This window comes from Larus michahellis, chromosome 6 (assembly GCF_964199755.1).
Source record: "Larus michahellis chromosome 6, bLarMic1.1, whole genome shotgun sequence".
Taxonomy (NCBI): domain Eukaryota; kingdom Metazoa; phylum Chordata; class Aves; order Charadriiformes; family Laridae; genus Larus; species Larus michahellis.
In genome coordinates this window covers 56,980,740-56,998,318 of record NC_133901.1, presented here as the reverse complement: position 1 = coordinate 56,998,318, position 17,579 = coordinate 56,980,740, and the positions used below count along the sequence as shown (strand labels likewise).

General features: G+C 34.7%; 1 protein-coding gene across 1 annotated transcript in view; it reads left to right on the top strand.

Annotated features, from left to right (window-relative positions):
* ADGRA1 (adhesion G protein-coupled receptor A1) overlaps nt 1–17,579 on the top strand; it is a 278,773-nt gene that overhangs the window by 136,308 nt on the left and 124,886 nt on the right. Inside the window, exons 8-11 of the mRNA XM_074591674.1 lie at nt 7,563–7,727; nt 10,909–11,107; nt 12,446–12,595; nt 15,648–15,809. Coding sequence (XP_074447775.1) covers nt 7,563–7,727; nt 10,909–11,107; nt 12,446–12,595; nt 15,648–15,809 — 676 coding nt within the window. The remainder of the gene's footprint in view (nt 1–7,562; nt 7,728–10,908; nt 11,108–12,445; nt 12,596–15,647; nt 15,810–17,579) is intronic.

Here is a 17,579-nt window from a genome sequence, read left to right as displayed (position 1 = left end):
TATTATGAAATGCACAGGCTAAGCGTTTCATTATCCAAGATTAAGAGAATCTTCATGTGAATTAATTTGGAAGATTAATTAAATTTAGGCCTTTTCTCTAAAAATCTTTCAATTATCTGAATAAAACCCAGTGAAAGTTTTACTACTGATCAGTTTGGGGAATAATTTAAAATATAACCTGTGGAAAAGTATACCAATGCTATGAAAAGCAAAAGCAGCAACTACGATACCCTCGACTATTAAAGGAATAGACAATTACGTAAGAATTGTGCTGTGCCATAAAAACTGTAGGCTTAGTTTGCGTAACTGCTTATTGAAACGTGATTGAGAAATAGGTATTCCACAGCAAATATGTGTAAGCGTTTTTGGCTGATAGAATTAAAAAACCCTAGAAAAATAGTAAGTCGGAACTATAAAAAGTTTTGACGGAATCCTTCTTGAAGAGCTTTAAGAGTACCCTTTTTGAGATGTTGAGACCAGATTAACAAGATGCTTTGCACTAAACGTTGACCTCTCGCTCCACCTCTGCTTATTTCCTGCAGCTACTTATGGGTCCATCCAGTCACACCGCTGAAATGAGATGTTAAGCTCAGTATTAAGAACAAAAATTTACACACCCTCCCCTTCCACCCTCCTAAAGGGGGAATCAGTAGGGTTTTGGTTTGACTTTTTAGGGCCAGAATGATTTTAATGTGGTCCTTCAAGCAGCTGCAGCAATACAGCTGAGGAGATGCTGCACTGCAGCAGCAGTTTGGAGTGAACATCCAAGGACTGGCTTTTTCTAAATTACTTTTGCTGTCAACACCAGTGTAAGGTATAATTATACATTTGCTCTCAGTCCAGGCAGTAGTTTGTAACCCTGTGCATCAGCTGTGATTATCAGAGCAATTCTGACTTATGTCCAGACTCTGATGTGCACCTTCTACCGAGTCAATCACCCTAGATACTGAAACAAACCTTTTCTTTAAAGTAAAACATGTTAGAAATATTAAAACAAATAACTGAATTACTTTTTACGTTTCATATATTTCAACGTATTCAATGTAGAGAACATGTTGTAGGACATATTCCTTATGGAGTTACAGAAAGCTTTTTTACTCCATTAGCATGCTGGAATTCCATGACAATAAGTCCCAGCCCCACCCCTTCTTTCCTCCTACAGGATAAAAGAACCCTATTTTTAATTGTTTAAGGTATTTTGATTGGATGACTCCTGGCCATCACAAAATAAAGTTTACAGTGTTGGAGATACACTACCTACTGGAGAAAAAGTAGAGATTTTTCATGAAGTTCTTATGTAGGAATCTGCTATGTCCTACCTCCTTTTTAGATCTTCCCAAATTTCTTGCAAGTCAGCAAATAAAACAGGTTAGTATTCTAGCCCTAATATACAATTAGTCTATGCCATAAAGTATTCATTAAATAATTAATTTCTGCATTTGTAACATCACCACTCACTAGAGAGAGTGGGAAATTCTGTCAAGGTAGTGTGCATTGACAAATAATTTGAAATTGTAAAATTAATGTAGTAGTTTTTTAGTTTGTTTTCTTTTGTGTGTTGTTTAGAGTTTTTGTGTGGGTGCTTGGTTTGGGGTTTTTTTTTTTGCTGGTCTCAGTGGCACGTAATCAAATAATCAAGAATTGTCATAAGTAGGTTAACACTTGTGAATCATCTGGGAAATACTTTACTTTAAAAGCTTTTTATGCAATTTTGGCTATTGGACTGATTGCCACAGTGTTATTTTTGTCTAAGAACCTCTGATAGTGTACAGATCACAAGAGTTATGCTAATGAAGTAAAGCTTTCTCTGGATATAACATTGCAGCGTACAGACTACTTAAGGGCAGATGAAAGGCATACAGCAGGTGTAGCACCATTTCCCCAGAAGACTGCAGTTGTATACATCCTGCAGTCAAGCAGTTTGCTGGTAGAACAAAATTAATAACAATAAACACATTTGAGCATCCCCAAACCTTTCACCAACTGAGAAAGCAGCTTGATGATAGACAACTGGTTCATGAAGTACTTTAACTAAGCCCTGGCCCAGGCGTACTCTCTTCAGATAGCTTTAGAGCACTGTGCCGTCACAGACCTGCCAGCTGCCTGAAGGCTTCTCCAGCAAGAGAAAGCTTTGAGTGCTCTAGAGCTGTTGATACCTTTTTCCACACCCCCCCCCCCCCCACTTTACGTTCTCAGCTAGCCGGACTGGCATGTATTGACTCTAGGATGGTGGGAATATGAAGATAAATACAAACATCTTTATGCACACCCCTCGATGCAGCACAGTAGCGGGTAGTCTGTCTCTACCTGACAAGCTCAATGAGAGAGAAAAGGATCACACATGAAACCAAACATATTGTGGTGTGTTGTAGAGCTATTTGGATTTCTGACTCAGTTTCTGAAGATGATTTGGTTTAGGCACTCTTAGTAGTATTTGTTTTCTTAATTTTAAGAAACAAATTGATGGCATATAAGTATAGGTCACAGGTTCTTATAGAAAACACATCTTGCTTTTGGGCAAATGTTTGCATAACAAACAGATAATATTAGCCCGTGGAAATATTTTTGAACATTTGCATTTCAGTCAAAGTAATTTGAGCAATACAAAGGAAAATAAAGCGAGATGGTTTACTAACAGACATATAGGTCTTTTCTCCCATTTTGGAAGTAGGTATTTAGGGTTTGGTTTGGTTTTTTTTTTGGTCAGTATCTTGTCGTTAAAATTTGGTCCTTTCCGTTTGCATCTCTGAGGTCCAATCCAGCTGTTGCCATGATCCAAGCATACTGATGTGAACAAATTAGCTGATAGATAAGTTATAGTAAAAGTATGTTGCAGCACGTTATGTTTCTTGGGTAGCTACAGATGGCATTAAATGGTAAGTTATGCTTTGTTTTTATATTCAATCAGAAGAAACAGAAAATCGTGTGTATTGAATTTCCTATGTGTATGACAAATTGATTACACCTGAAAATATTTGTGAGACATGTAACATGAAATGAGTACCAACTTTAATCTTTAATTTTCCTTTTCTCTTGCTGTTGCCTGGACACAAGCTTTCTTTAAAGGCCGTCAACCTTCTAAAGCTGTTTCTTTCATGGGTAAATAAGTAATTTTGTCAGAGAGATCAGACTAGCAATTTAAGTTCAGATAAAGTGCCTAGATTTACACATTCTCTCTTCATTTTTCATGTTTTAACCTCATATCCCCTGTGAAAGGCTATATTCCAAGCAGCAGTGTACTCCGGAGACCAACACTCATTTTTTAAATTCTGTGTTAGTATTAATAATTTAAGGTGGTATGGGTTAGAGGCAGGTTATGCAGGCCTTCTGTCTGAACTGTAGAAAGGCTTTTGCTATTTATCTGTCTGAAGAAGAATATGAGGAAACCTACATGTTATCTGTGTTTGAGTAATTAATTTTTATTTTTCTCCAGGAAGGGCAGTTGGTTCTTTCCAAGTCTTGCAGGAACTCAAGTCAGACTTTAAAGCCTTTCTTGTAGAAAGCCAATCAAAATATGGTGTTAAAGTCTCCTCTTTGTTTGTTACTGTTTCCTAGCATGCAAATGACTGCCGGGGCATACAGTAAATGTCACTAAGGTATTACTTCAGGACATGGTTGAGTAACTTTGCATAATGAGACCTACTTCTGATTGTCTAATTAGTTATGCATAGCTGTAGCAATGCAAAATTATGCCTCAAATAGAAATCTATTGTCATGGGTTACTTGATTACACAAGTATGACTTCCGCCTGCATTATGGTTCCTCTCTTTATAATGACCAATGCCATGGGCTTCTACTGAATATTAAAAAAAACTTTTTGATGCAATTGCATCAGCTGTACATTTTAGTTAATTTTTCACTATGCCAGTCATCATATTTGAAAAAGGAATCCTACCATGCATGAAATTTCCCAGTACAAAGAAAAAACTTGTATATTCTCTTTCTTCCTTTCAATGTTTTTACTGAGAAGGCCACTATAATTTCAACAGAAAACTTGAGAAAAGCTTGCTAGTCATCCTTTTGTTCTCATCAGGCAGAAGTCTTCATATTCAGTTTGCCTCGACACCATCTTGTTAATGTCTGACTTTGTTTTATGTCTTGGTAGGTCAAAAATTCCCACAAAAGTAGCAACTATCACACCTCTGAGGAGTGGGATGTGATTGCTAATGTAGAGGGAGTAGGAACTCTTTCTGACTCATACTCCATCCTTAGGAAAGCTGCATCATAGAGGCAAGATCATTTCATTTCTGGCCTGACATTTATTAGCTTCTGTGAGATAAGATAGTCAAGAAAATATGAAAGGTACCGTCTTCTCTTAATTCTGTTCTGCTCTTGTCAGGCTCCTAAACCAGAGAGTCCTGCCATGTTCTCAGGTCACAGGAGAGTACTTGCCTTTTATCAAGACTTGTTGCCAAGGCCAAGAGAGATCAAGAATGCCTTTCTACTAAGTGTAAGAAAAACAAGGGAACTTCCAGGCATGCTAATGTAAAAGTGCCAAGACTTAAAACGTGTAACTGACCTACTAGAAAATTTTATGAAGAGGTTTAAAATTCTATACAGGCCCAGCCTTTCTTTTTGGTCTGCTAGGACTGTGGAGTTGTCAAGGACTGTAAGTGGAGAAGATGGTGAAGGATCACGTTGACTGCTCTTTTTGAGAATTAAAAAACTTTTTTTTTTTTTTTTTATTTAGTCCTCCGTATTCTCCACGGGTATAATATCAATTTATCATTTTTCATATCCAGATGGTAAGTAAATAAACAGTTTCACCATTGGGCTTGCTATCCAAAATATTCCTAGAGGAATATAAATGAATGCATCATTTACAGTGGCCAGATGGCAATTCAGAAGGCAATTCCATGTTCTAGTCATTATACAGCTTCTTCTATATTACATAAACCTATTCTGGCTTATTTTGGTTCCCCATCAGAAGACTAGAAGTGTGAATGTGAGGATTTACTCATCGTTTTGGAGTACTTGAACCAGTGTTCACGTATGGCGTTTCTAGAACAAGCAGTATTGATGTTTCAGTAAATATTTGTCTGAGAAACTGGGAAACTTCATCTAATGACAGGAGAACTGTTTAGTGGCCGATAAATTTGCATCAGAACACATTTCAACAATTTAAATAAATGGAAAATGTATCCTTTTCCTTCATATTTATTTATCTTCATATTGATTACCTGTAAAACTGATAATCTGTTCAAGTATTGCATTTACCTAAAATCACCATGGTTCCCATTTTTATCAAATTTCTATTGTTAACAATTATTATAGATATTTCATAGGAAATATATCAAAAGATCAGCACATCTATCATGCACTCTATTCACTTGGGAAGTCTCCGGGTCTTGATCCTACAGGTGAATATTTATGCTGCCTATTTTTTCAGTGAAAAGGAGCTTTTATGGATAATTGTTTTTAGAAGCTCTAGGAATATATTCTTTCTCAACTGTCTGTAAAGATGATGTTAGATTGTTGTGACACATGAAATAGAAGATTTAATTAGAGAATTGTTATCAACTGGCTAATTTCATTTAAGTATTTCAATCTGAACATAAGAAGATGTATTAAGAGTCAGCTAAGAGGCTGCTGTTCTTGGCCTTTCTCATCTGAGACTTCTTAAGAGAACAATTGCTTCTTTTGACCTGAAAATATTCAGCGACTATGAGAATGGCTAGTAATGCTTTTTTTTATGTTTTATGCAATAAAAACATGTTAGAACCTTTGTAAAAATGAAATAGGGGGTTACAAGGTACTTGGAGCTCAAAGCCATGATAAATAGGAAGAGTGTGGGATTTTTAAAGTAACCGTTTAATGACAAATTTGACTGAATGTCTGGAGAACTACCCAAAAAATCTAAAGCACTTTAACTTAAATCAAAGGCCATTTACTCTGATTTGCTTGTTTTCTGGGGACCAAGAAGATGGTCCTGAGGTAAGTACTTGATAAAATCATATGCATATCTCAAAGGAAAAATGATAGACACAGCTGTCTAATCACTTCCTACTTTGATTGTGGTCTACTTTCATGTGTATCAGAAGCAGTCTATATACAATAGATGAGATTCAATCCTTTCTTGTAGACAAGTTAATAAAAGTGCATGTATAATATACAAAGGTTTAAACTGAAAAAGGGTGTCATTTTTAAAGTTTAAAAGAGAAAAAAATTAAAAATAAGTTATATATAATTATTCTATGTGTATCTTTCAAAATGTCAGGCTCCTTACAAAAGTGCCAAAGGACACAAGTAGAATTTTTTAAGGTTTTGTTTTAAATACAGATTTGAAATCAATTTAGTAACTTTTAAATTCTGTGCTTCTCTTTTTATAATGTACCTTCTTACCTTTTCTGACTGTACTCCGTTTCTACCCACATAATTTCTAATTGTCTAAACCACAAGGCACATTCAAAGACAAGCCATTTGTGTAAAGCAAAGTAAATATTTCAGATAATGACTACCTTTTTTTCTTCTCCCAACTACTTTCAAAAGCTGCACTTTAAAACTGTAGTAAAATTTATTTCTAGCCCAACAGCAGATTTAAGACTTAATGTATTACTTTCTTAAAATGTAGTAGTTAGCATTATTTTTTGTTCTATGAGATCTATGGAGTTACAGTAATCAGATAAAATTCTATCCTTGATGAAATCAATTGAAAAACTAAACTTTATTGACTTAATTAGGGCCTGGGTTATATCCATTAAGGAGGAAGGAAAAGGAAAGCTTCTTGCCTGATTTAAAATATACAGAAAATACTAACCAGAACAGTTCTAGACAATTTTAAATGTTTCTGAAATTATTTCCTCCTTCTCTAATTATGCACAGAATATTTAGCTTAGGCAGCTAAATATTGGTGTGGTTCAGTCATGCACAATGTTTGTATTGTAAGAGAAGCCACAAAGTTGTCTCTATATTTAAATTGTTTAACACTCATTATAAAGAGTTAATGCAACCCTAAGTTCTGGATTTTAATAACTACATTTCATATTTGGTGGGGGACAGCGTGAAAGAAGTTTGTGAGTAGTAAAGTACTGAAAGAAATATCAGCATTTGCCTCATTTCATTTTGCATTCATAAGGAAAATTATATACGTCTTCCAAAGTCAATGTCTATTCTAGAAAACTTTTCCTATGTCACCACAGATTCTGCCGTTTAAATGCCATAGGAGCTGCAATCGCAGATGAAGGGAAGCGTTCTCTATGAATTGGTTGTGTTGTAAACTTGAAATGCATTTCTGACTTTAGAGTGCTAGTTTATGCAACAAGAAAACCACTTTATAATCTTTGTGGAAAGGAGAATGGGCATTGATATATAATTGATATACTTTTATGATGATTGGTAATCCGTGTTATAGCTTGTCATGATCTGAGTGGTCAATACAAATTGGTGCTGATAGAATCTTAACAACAATCACTCACATATTGTCTGTCCCCGTATTGACATAGAGCGAACCCTGTTTTTATATTTTCGTAGAAAATCTCTGAAGATAAATTAATGTCAGAAAACCAATAACTCAATCTCTATATAATTAAGTATATACAATGCTTAATCTTTTATTTTTATAGTGAACTTATCCTATCCAGCATTGATATTGATGCAACTGGAGACTGGGAGTGTCTAGTCAACAATTCCTATGGAAATAGCACTAAACAAGTAGAGATCGTGGTACTTGAAACAGCTGCGCCCTACTGCCCTGCAGAAAGAGTTATTAACAACAAGGGAGATTTCAGGTATGATTTTCTGATTTTATATTCATATATATTCATACAGATACAGACCATATTCATGCTTACATGATACTTCAGAGTCGGTTACGAAGATGTCACTTATTTTTCTTGTCATTTTTATGTAATATAGGAGGAAGGAGGAGCCCTGTGTGATTTTTATGGGAAATGGCAGCTAGTGCTTCAAGAGCAGTAGTGGTTTGTGAAAGTCCGAGAATCTTTCTTCTAATTTCTTAGTGTGAGATTATGGAAAAATTCAAAAGATGTAGGCTCTTTACAGCTAAATTAGCGAGGGTTCAAAATTGTTCTTGGTCTTTTCTAAATTACAGAATATGATAACACTGCTATAAAGCATTAGAAGATTAAATCCTCAGTACTTTTCTAACCTGTTTCAGTTCTGCTGGTTTTGTTCAGCTGAGATTAGAGGTAACAAATAACATAAAAAAGCTAGTAAAATATTTCACTGAAGAGAATCAAAACAGCAAGTAAAACTACTCAGTAAAACAAGCAGATTGTTTGAGGTGATCTTAAGGACAGACACAGTTCCACGAATATATCACATGATTAGAAGCCACATCTAACCTGCTATCTGAATCTTAGAGTCTGCACAGTTTTGTTGACTAAATGTAATTTTTGTTTCATCGTTGCTTTCAACTACACGTGTTGGTGGGGCTTTTTAATTTTAATACCCATAAACTGAAAAAACAGTTAAGGATTCTGTAGAATTTGGTATTGTTTTCAGTTAGCTCTAAAATACTTCAATGATATGCATAAAGCTCTTAAAATATAATTACCTGCTTGACAATAACACTGATGTATGATGGCTTTCCCATTGAGAAATCAAGAAGGTAATTTGTTACCAAGTGAATTATAATAAGAATTCAGCTTGAATAGTTAATGAAAGGAAAAGTAGACGAGCGAGGAAGCTTCTCTTGAACACCAGAACTTTCTGCAAATATTTCTGACCTGAAAGCCTCTCTTCATTTTTAAGTTGCCCTTAAAACTTTTTAAAAGTCCTTTTACTACTGTTTCTTGTGTTTGAATAAAAATAAAGGAATGACTTAGAAAGGAATGAAGAAACCAACTCACATAATCTGTTTTCTCTTTACTACGAAGCTATTTTATTATGTGTTAACCTCAGTTCCAGTAGGTATAACACATTTGCTGAATGTCTATTTATATATGGATACATAATCCCTATATATGGATTAAAATCCATTAGAGATCTTTGATAATCTCAGCTATAGATTTTTTTTGTCATCACAAAAACTGTCATTGTGTTTTCTCATAGTGAATGTCCTTAAATGTATTTTAATTTGACCTTTAAAAAAAAAAAAAATATATATATACTTCCTATCAGGTAACACATACTGAATCTTTTAGGTGACAACTTTATGAAGTTCATGTTCTTGCCATAAAATGGCATTGTTTTCTTCATAAATAAATATATATAAATTCTGCAGACTGCACAAACTAACACCAGGGGCATTTTTGTCATTTTATATAAATCACAAGAACAGGAGTGCCCATTTCACTCCCTATTGATCATCCTTCTAGAAATACATACAAATTTATTTTTAAAATGTATATCAAAAGGATGCTGAGTCCATAGGTTCTTTTGGCATTTGAGGGAATGAATTTAAAATTATAGAGAATTTATCAGCCTCAAACTCAGCATTAGCTCTTGAAATTGTTCCAAAGGTTTGTCCTCAGAGATGCAGGTATCACACCAGGTATTTTTCTTAGAAAGTTTTTGAAGTTTTGGTAAAATAGCAAGTATGGAAGTAGAAAGAGCTGAACCACAACAGCGAAGTTAGAAAGAACAGTTCTTTTATTGAGGGGGGTGGCAGGGGGAAGGAAAAAAGCATCAGCTGGTTAGGGAAGTGTCGTTCTTTCAGTTGACCAGCCTAGGTGGTATTTATAATTGCACAACTGCAGTAAGAATTAGGCACGGTGAGGCAGAATGAACTTTCCTTATGTCCTAAGAGTTTTTCCCTATGATGGCCATATTTTGTCCAAAGAGTACACTATTGTACATACTTCAATTTTTGTGAAGCTCCTTTCATGTTTCATTTTGCATCAACTGCTTTTACATCACAAAATGAATTATTCCAGTGACAGTTAGCTATGACATATAAAAATATTTTTCTTCTTACCTTTTCTTTGTTTAAAATGAGGAAAACTTACATAGCCCAAAATCCTTCAGTATATGGTGTGACAATGTCCAAATGGGTCTGCATTGTATAACTAAGAGGGGATAATACATGTGTTTGAGCAAAGGCTGACTGTCAAGGTGTGGCTTCGCTGGCAGGCAGAATATTTTTATGACTGGTTGCATTCAGTCATTACATCAGTGCAATTAAAGTAAGAACCACATTGTTTCCAGACATGCTGACTTTCTGATGATATGCTTCTGCTTTTGTTTGATTTCTCCCAATTACCTGATCCTGCTATGTGCATACTAGCCTGGAAATGACAATGGAGTTGGTACCAAAAGAAATAGAACCCAGTTGTGCCATTCTAGAGAATGCAGCAGATATACAGAAAGGGAGTGTTGTATAATAGACCCATGAGCTAAATAGAACAATTCTGGCTGCTCTTGATTTATAGTTTGTTTTCAAAGGCTGTCTTGGAATCACAGTACATAAATCATGTATATCTAAATAGTTAATTTTTGAGGGCTAGCTCCTTCCTCCTCCATGAGACGTAATCTCTGCTGAAATTTTGTTTATTGGTTTCTGACACATTCAGGTATTTTTGCTTTTTGGCATGTTGTGGCAGAGAAGGCTTTGGACTGTTGAGTCAAAATGCAAAGTAAAGACTGTCATGTACATTTTGAGCATTTACCTTTTACAGCACTTAGTAATAGATTGGGGTTTTTTTGCTTTATGGATTTACTGCTCTGCTTTGTGCAATCTGTAAAGATGAATGCAGGGAAAATGCTATCCATACATTTTTCCTTAAAACCAAACACCTTCCTGGAATTAATGCAGAAGTAATGTGTGACCAGCCAGACTCGAACCTGTATAATTTTGACATTTTTCCAAGGAAACAAAGTAATTCATTACAGAGGTAAAATTTAAAATAGCCTTTTTTCTCATATACTCTGCATATTGTTGCTATATTGTAAGTTGTCTTTAAAAAAGAAGCTTCATGTTGTAATTTTTTATTACACTGTTGTTCACAGATGGCCCAAAACTTTGGCTGGGATAACTGCTTACCACCCCTGTCTCCAGTATTCATTTAACTCCATTGCCTTTCACAATGGCGCAGAAGAGTCTAAGGCATGGCGTAAATGTAATCGAACTGGACGCTGGGATGAAGAAAACTATTCTGAATGTCCTTATTCACAAGAAGTAACTCAAGTTCTTCATGCTTTTAGTCAGGTATGAAATCTAGGGCTTCTTTTTTCTAGTACTGATTTTATTGAACAGCTCATAAGAAAAGGTCTGTTCAACCACAAGTTTGAGATAGCTTGACTTTTAACAAAGTGTTTTACCTGAAAGACAATGTGTTTGGTAATTGAAGTTGTACTAGGAGTAAGTGCACAGCATTTATTTTAGTATTTTTTTTCTCTGGGTCCCTGGAGTCTAGATGGCCATTAGTAATGTTGGCAGGGTCATCAGTGCTTCACTTCAATTCTTCCTTTGTCTTCCCCTCATCCATTTTTGCTAGAAAGATGTTAATTTCACTTGAAGTCCTGTATCAGACTTTTGTCAGCTGAAGTGCCTTTCCTTATTGCCATTGTCCATAATATATTTAAAAGAGCTGCAGAAATGAAGCCTACTTTGGAATGCCTTTTTGATGCCTTCCAAAAAAGCATTACTTAAATGGTTTCTTATGGATAAGTAAAAGGGAGAATGAGATAAAAAAGTAAATGGATAGAAATTAATGATAAAAAATGAGCATAACAGGGAACAGATGGCACAGACCTGTAACTGCCATACTAACTTTTGCCACTTTCAGTTTCCTTGATCATTTCTTCCCAATTAGTAGTGCTAGATAACATCATAGGAAGTTTATTTTCAGATGCGTTCATAGTTATATAAGAATAATTACTGTATCAACAGAGCCATTGGAATTATAGGATAATAAAATAACTCTGTTTGGAAGGAAGGTCTCTAGAATCCAGTCTGTTTTCCTGCTCAAAGCGAGGTAAGCAATGAGATTAAGCCAGTTTTCTCAGAGCTTTAGCCACCCACGTCTTCAAACGCTCTGAGGACGGAGGCTGCACAACCTCTGGGGGTAACCTGTTCAAATTCCTGACTAACCTCATGGCAGAAAAGATTTTTTTCATAATCAGTCTGAACTTCTTTCAACTTACTACCATTGTCCCCTGTTCTCCCCCATGCACCACTGTATATATGAACCCCCACTGATACTGTTCTTGTCATGATGATCTAAAGATATAGGCAAGGCAAGGTTAGTAGCTTGGTATCATATTTTATGAGGCCAGTTAGTTACAGTCTAGAAAAAGTAGACAAAAATCTTCAAAATTTGTTGGCCTGTTGTGGTTGCGTCTTCAGATAAGAGCAATGAATTCTAACACCTAATGCTGAAGATACATTCAAATGCCCTTGAAATGTATGTCCATGCTACTACTGATGCATATAACTCCACGTGAAATTATTGCAAGCATTATACAAATGGATGTGATCTCTAGTTTTTAAAAGAGAATGAAGCTACCTGGTTTATTACACCTAACAATTCTGATGTATTTTCAGATGCACATAAATTTGACAACCGTGCTTGAATTTTCCCGCCAGCTGACAGCCTACACAAGAGGTGCTTCCCACTTTGTGGATAAAATGGATGTAATATATTTGGCTTATATAATGGAAAAGTTAATTGTCTTCGTGGATGAAGTTGAAGATGTAAGATATCTTCTCTATGCTGAAAAAAAGTGTCACTTAGAAGTGAAGTCTTCACATATGTCCCTGTTCTTAATGTATGCAGGCACTCACTGAAGAGTAGCTTCTAAAATTGATTGCTGGTATTCTGATTGCAAATGTTCTGCATATACTGTGATATGTTTCTTTATGCCAAAAAGGACAACTAATCCATCTTACCTGACTGACAAAGGCGTTGCTGATGAGGAATAGAAATTGGTTTTCAATAAGCCACTTTAATTTTATTTTTCATTTTAATTTCTACCATGTCTAACATATTAGAATGAACTCAAGGTGCATCTCCATCTGGACACTGGAGTTAGACATGCTGCTTTTGTTTCCTCCATTTTATCAGGAGGTTTTCCCTGAGTTTTGAAAGCATGTATCACTTCATGTAAAGTGAAGATAAAGTGTCTTTAAGTACAACTTCCTACAGAAACCTTTAGCATAACATATGGTATTTTTACAGGGAAATCTAATCGGTGAGTTATGCAAACCCTATGGGAAAAATAGGTTTTTATAGAGAACAGCAATGTTCATCGTAGTTTTTACTCTTAATTTTCAGAGCAACTGCTTGCATAAAGATTTCATAACCTGTAATATTTGTACACATGATAACTATAGTTAAAACATTTGTTTTCTTTTGGTTTGGCAATATTCATTCCATTCTGGCTCTGGGGATTGTAACAGTTAACATTTTAGTGCCAATTTGAGAAAGCCTCCAACTTCAATGTCATCGTTATACGCCAAACTTAAAGTGTATTATTAAATGTTCTCCAAGAGTCATGTTTCAAAGCTACAACTGTATTTCAGCTCAAAATTCTGATAAGATCTACTGCTTCCTGACAAAACAAAAATTTACCATCCAAAATAAACAGTTGGATTTTTCCATAAAGCCTCTTTGTTTTTCTAGTAGCTGATGCATTATCCATTAAAACTGAACACCATCTCTAATCTTTTAATTGATTTCTTCCACCTTTCAAATGTGTTTCAGTTTCTGGTTTTCAGTATTGAAGCATCTCCAACTCCACCACTTATCTCTAGATCTCTTACTTCATAATCCCTTATTGTTTTCATAATTTAGAACATTTCTGCTAATTTGTCTCTGTGTCCTTCTATTTTGAACTTTGGACTTTTCTCTCTCAGGATCACTAAGTAGGTTCCTCATTCATTGAGCTCTTTAGTAACACCCATTTCCAAACGCTCACTCCTAAGGTACAAAAATACATGCGAAATTAAAGTGTCAGTAGTTCCGTACATGAAGCTGCACTTGTGTAATTATAAATAGGGTTGAACTTCATTTCATACAAGGCAACATATGAACAAAGGTATATTAGTTTGGAATTGACTAGCAGCTGAAACTACATTTATATAAAACCATTAGAAATTAACGAAAATACATACATAGAGGTTTTCTGTGACTTATCAAAACACTTTAAAAAGCATTCTAACTAAACTAGTACAGTTTCTGTACATCTTCTCTGGGGTGTGCCTCTCCCAGTCAGCACAGGATTATTAATTTTTATACAAGTTAGTGGTACTTTGTCTCATCTGGTGGTTTAGCTCTCAAACAAGAGAGCTTCAACAGCTGCACTGGGGACATATTTGTAATATACTACAACTTTTTGTCAGGAAGATGTACACGTATTAGCCTGATTTTTTGTATTTTAAATGCCATGCCTTTACTCTTCATTAATGCATTTAATTATAATATAAATTACTTCCTCTCCTTATTTTTCTCCTTTTGTGTATTTATAGACTATTGTTCTGCTCTCAGTTAGTTATTGCTTAGCTGATTAGTGTATGCTTTAGTCTTTTCTCATAAATCACTCCAGTCTTTTAATATGTTTTATTATTATTCATTGTATCAATAACTCTGTCTGTCACATTGTCAAAAGCCATCTAGAAATTATGTTCTCAAAAACAGACTGAATTTTTCAGGAACCATCACATAAAATTTCACATATAATCTCATTATTTCTGTGTCCCTTGCAATGCATGTGAAATTTCTGTATTTTTATTGAAAATGCAGAACTAACTTCATAACCTCAGTCATTCCTTAAACCTTTTTCACTATTGCTGAATTTCTTTTTTCCTTCCTACTGAATTATCTGTGTATTTGCATTATTTTTCTGTTTCTATTAGTTTGACTTTTTAGCCTGTTGAACTTTTCTTTAGCTATATTTCTCTCAGTCATTTTTTTTCTTCCATATACCCTTTTATTCAGGTTTACTTGCGACAACCTTGTATATCTTTGGCATATTTTGCCTTCAAAAATAACGGTAATGTCAATTTTTCAATCTCAAATTCAGTTTTAGAATTTCAAAAAGTAAATATTGTCATTTCAATTTGAAATAATCACCAAAAAATATTCACAGTGGTGTTTCTCCTTTCTAAATGTAATATACTAATAAAAATTTGAAACACATAGTCATACTTACCACAATCTGCAAAATGTCATCTGGCAAAACAAAGATTTATCACTTTGGGTTAGCCAAAAGATTGAATTAAAACACCCCAAAACTATAAGCCTACACATTTCTGTATAGTCAATGAGATGATGCAGGTTGTTGTCAGCACCTGAGTTATATCTCAAATTTACCTCACTATATTTGTAACAAAAATGTCTTTCAAATATATTTTCCGTCTTCCCTCCCCCGCAAAGGTCTTTCATTAAACATGAAGCAGTTCTTTAGAGGGGCATGGTCAATTTTAATTCATTTAAGAAAGAGTGTGATAATTCTGGGATTCCATTTATCACCCAATGAGAGATTCAATTTTTGTGGTCTATCTCAAAGATAAGCTTTAAAATTGGGACTAAAGAAGGTTTTTCTTGAAGTCAGTGCACTTTTCTTTTCTTGGTCTTTATTTTTCTGTCCATTTAACTTTCTTAGTAGAATCAAAATTGTCTTTGAATGATGGTTACTAAGAGAAATAAGGTGCCTGCTTTCAATTGTACTCTTGTGTACTCTTTCCCAATTTTTGCGAGATTTGCAGATAATACCATTTTTGGGGTTTTGTTTTTTTTCTCTTCCAGATTGGGGATGCTCTTATTGAAATTGCCAGCAATATAATGTTGGTCGATGACCATGTGTTGTGGCTGGCTCAAAAGGAAGACAAAGCCTGCACCAGGATTGTACGATGTGTGGAACACATTGCAAGTCAAATACTGAACAATAATATTCAAGTTATATCAAAGGTATTTCATAAAATTACAAAGCTTTTTGTCTGAATGTATTTTAAAAATGTCATTTTTCTTCACAATTTTTATACCCAACTAGTATACAGACAAGCGAGATTGTGTAAGCCAGATACACAGCATAGCCGATTTACATAGATTCTGTGGTGGTGTTTTTCTTCTCCTGGATTCTATTTGGAAGACCAAAATATTGTTTGAGTATCACTGATGGTATTAAAAAGTGTTTTTTCTTGACTTCAATTTATTATATTTATTCTTACAATAGGCTGTTTGCAACACTATCTTTCTAGTGTTCATACTATCCACTCAGTTTCTATTGTTTTCACTATTGTATATGGGTTTATTGCAGCAGGTCTAAGTTGAGGGAGTGAAATTTTTAATAAGAGAAAAGACAATATGCTCCCTTGCTGCCCGAAGATCTTTTGCCTTTCAGAGAGGATTCTACAGAGAATCCTCTACAAGAGAGGATACTTGCTTAAAGCAGTAAGAAAATGATCAAAAAGAAGTATATCTTGTCATAAAGATTACTAATTGGTGGTTAGTTTTAGATTTTTAGAAGCAAGCTGTGTGAAAAAATTGTTCTTATTTCTTGGCCTCCACCTACATGAATTTGTCATTTAGATACTGAGGGGTTGTCATTTGGATACTGAGAACCTGTCTTTTTGCCAGTTTCAACATCGAAATAGCAGAAATGCATCTAAATCAGAAGCTTGAAATTTATCCTTTTAGAATTTCAGATAAATATTTTAAAGCCTTATCACCCCTTGGGTTGGTTTGCTTTTTTGCTTGCTGATTTTAAAAAACCTTTATTATTTTCTCAATTTTCCACTGCATTTATATGAAGACACTATTTAAAAGTGAATTCAATGCTAGTTTCAAAAAAGGAATTATAGGATGTGCCAAATAACATAATGGTCTTTGTTCCTCCACTGTATATTTTTAGAAAAGCAGTTTTTCAAACAAAGACAAAAATATATTGGACTGTCTTCTAAAGGAAGTTTTTTATTTAATTCCTGTTTACATAAAAGAACGAAATTTGCTGAAAATATTTATTTGTTTATATTAAAAAAACAGAGACAATAATGTGCCTTTTAGAAGTTTTTTGCAATTTGACAGCTAGGGGGGCTCTGTTGCTTTATACTTAGATTTTTTTTAAATGTCAAGTGCCAAAGGTAATTTTTTTTCCTGTCACTGCTCCAGGAAGCTGTTGACATTGCTGCAAACGGTAATTCTGTGTACTCAGATGTAGATCTGTGTCACTAACCTTTTTGGCATGCCTTATTTTTTTGCTTCTTATAGGTTTTTGTAGGAGAATTAGTTTACTGTTTAGTGCAATTTTTAAATAAACAAAGCTGTGGAGTTTTTCTGGTGTCATCTCACACAATACCAAACACTTCTGTTCCTTTGGGAGGCCAGCCAGCAAACTGTCTCACAGAAACTGCATCTGCTTTCTTTATTTTAAACAACAGCAAATAAAACCCGCAAAGCTTAGCTAGACGCTAGCATATAATATGGTTCCTGAAAAAAAGGAACCACTAGAAACTGTGTCAGTGGTATAACATATGCATGTCTGTGTTCCCTATACATTGAAAAGCTACTTGGGAGCTATGACTATTACTCTACATCATTTTTGGAAGACAAAAATTATTTTCCAATTCAATGAGATTGTGAAATGACTAATTTCAAGGTCAGAAAAACACCAGGATGGATGCCTTTGTTCAGACCTTCTTAAGTCTCCCTTGCAGTCAAATGGTGTACAAAACACGCCAC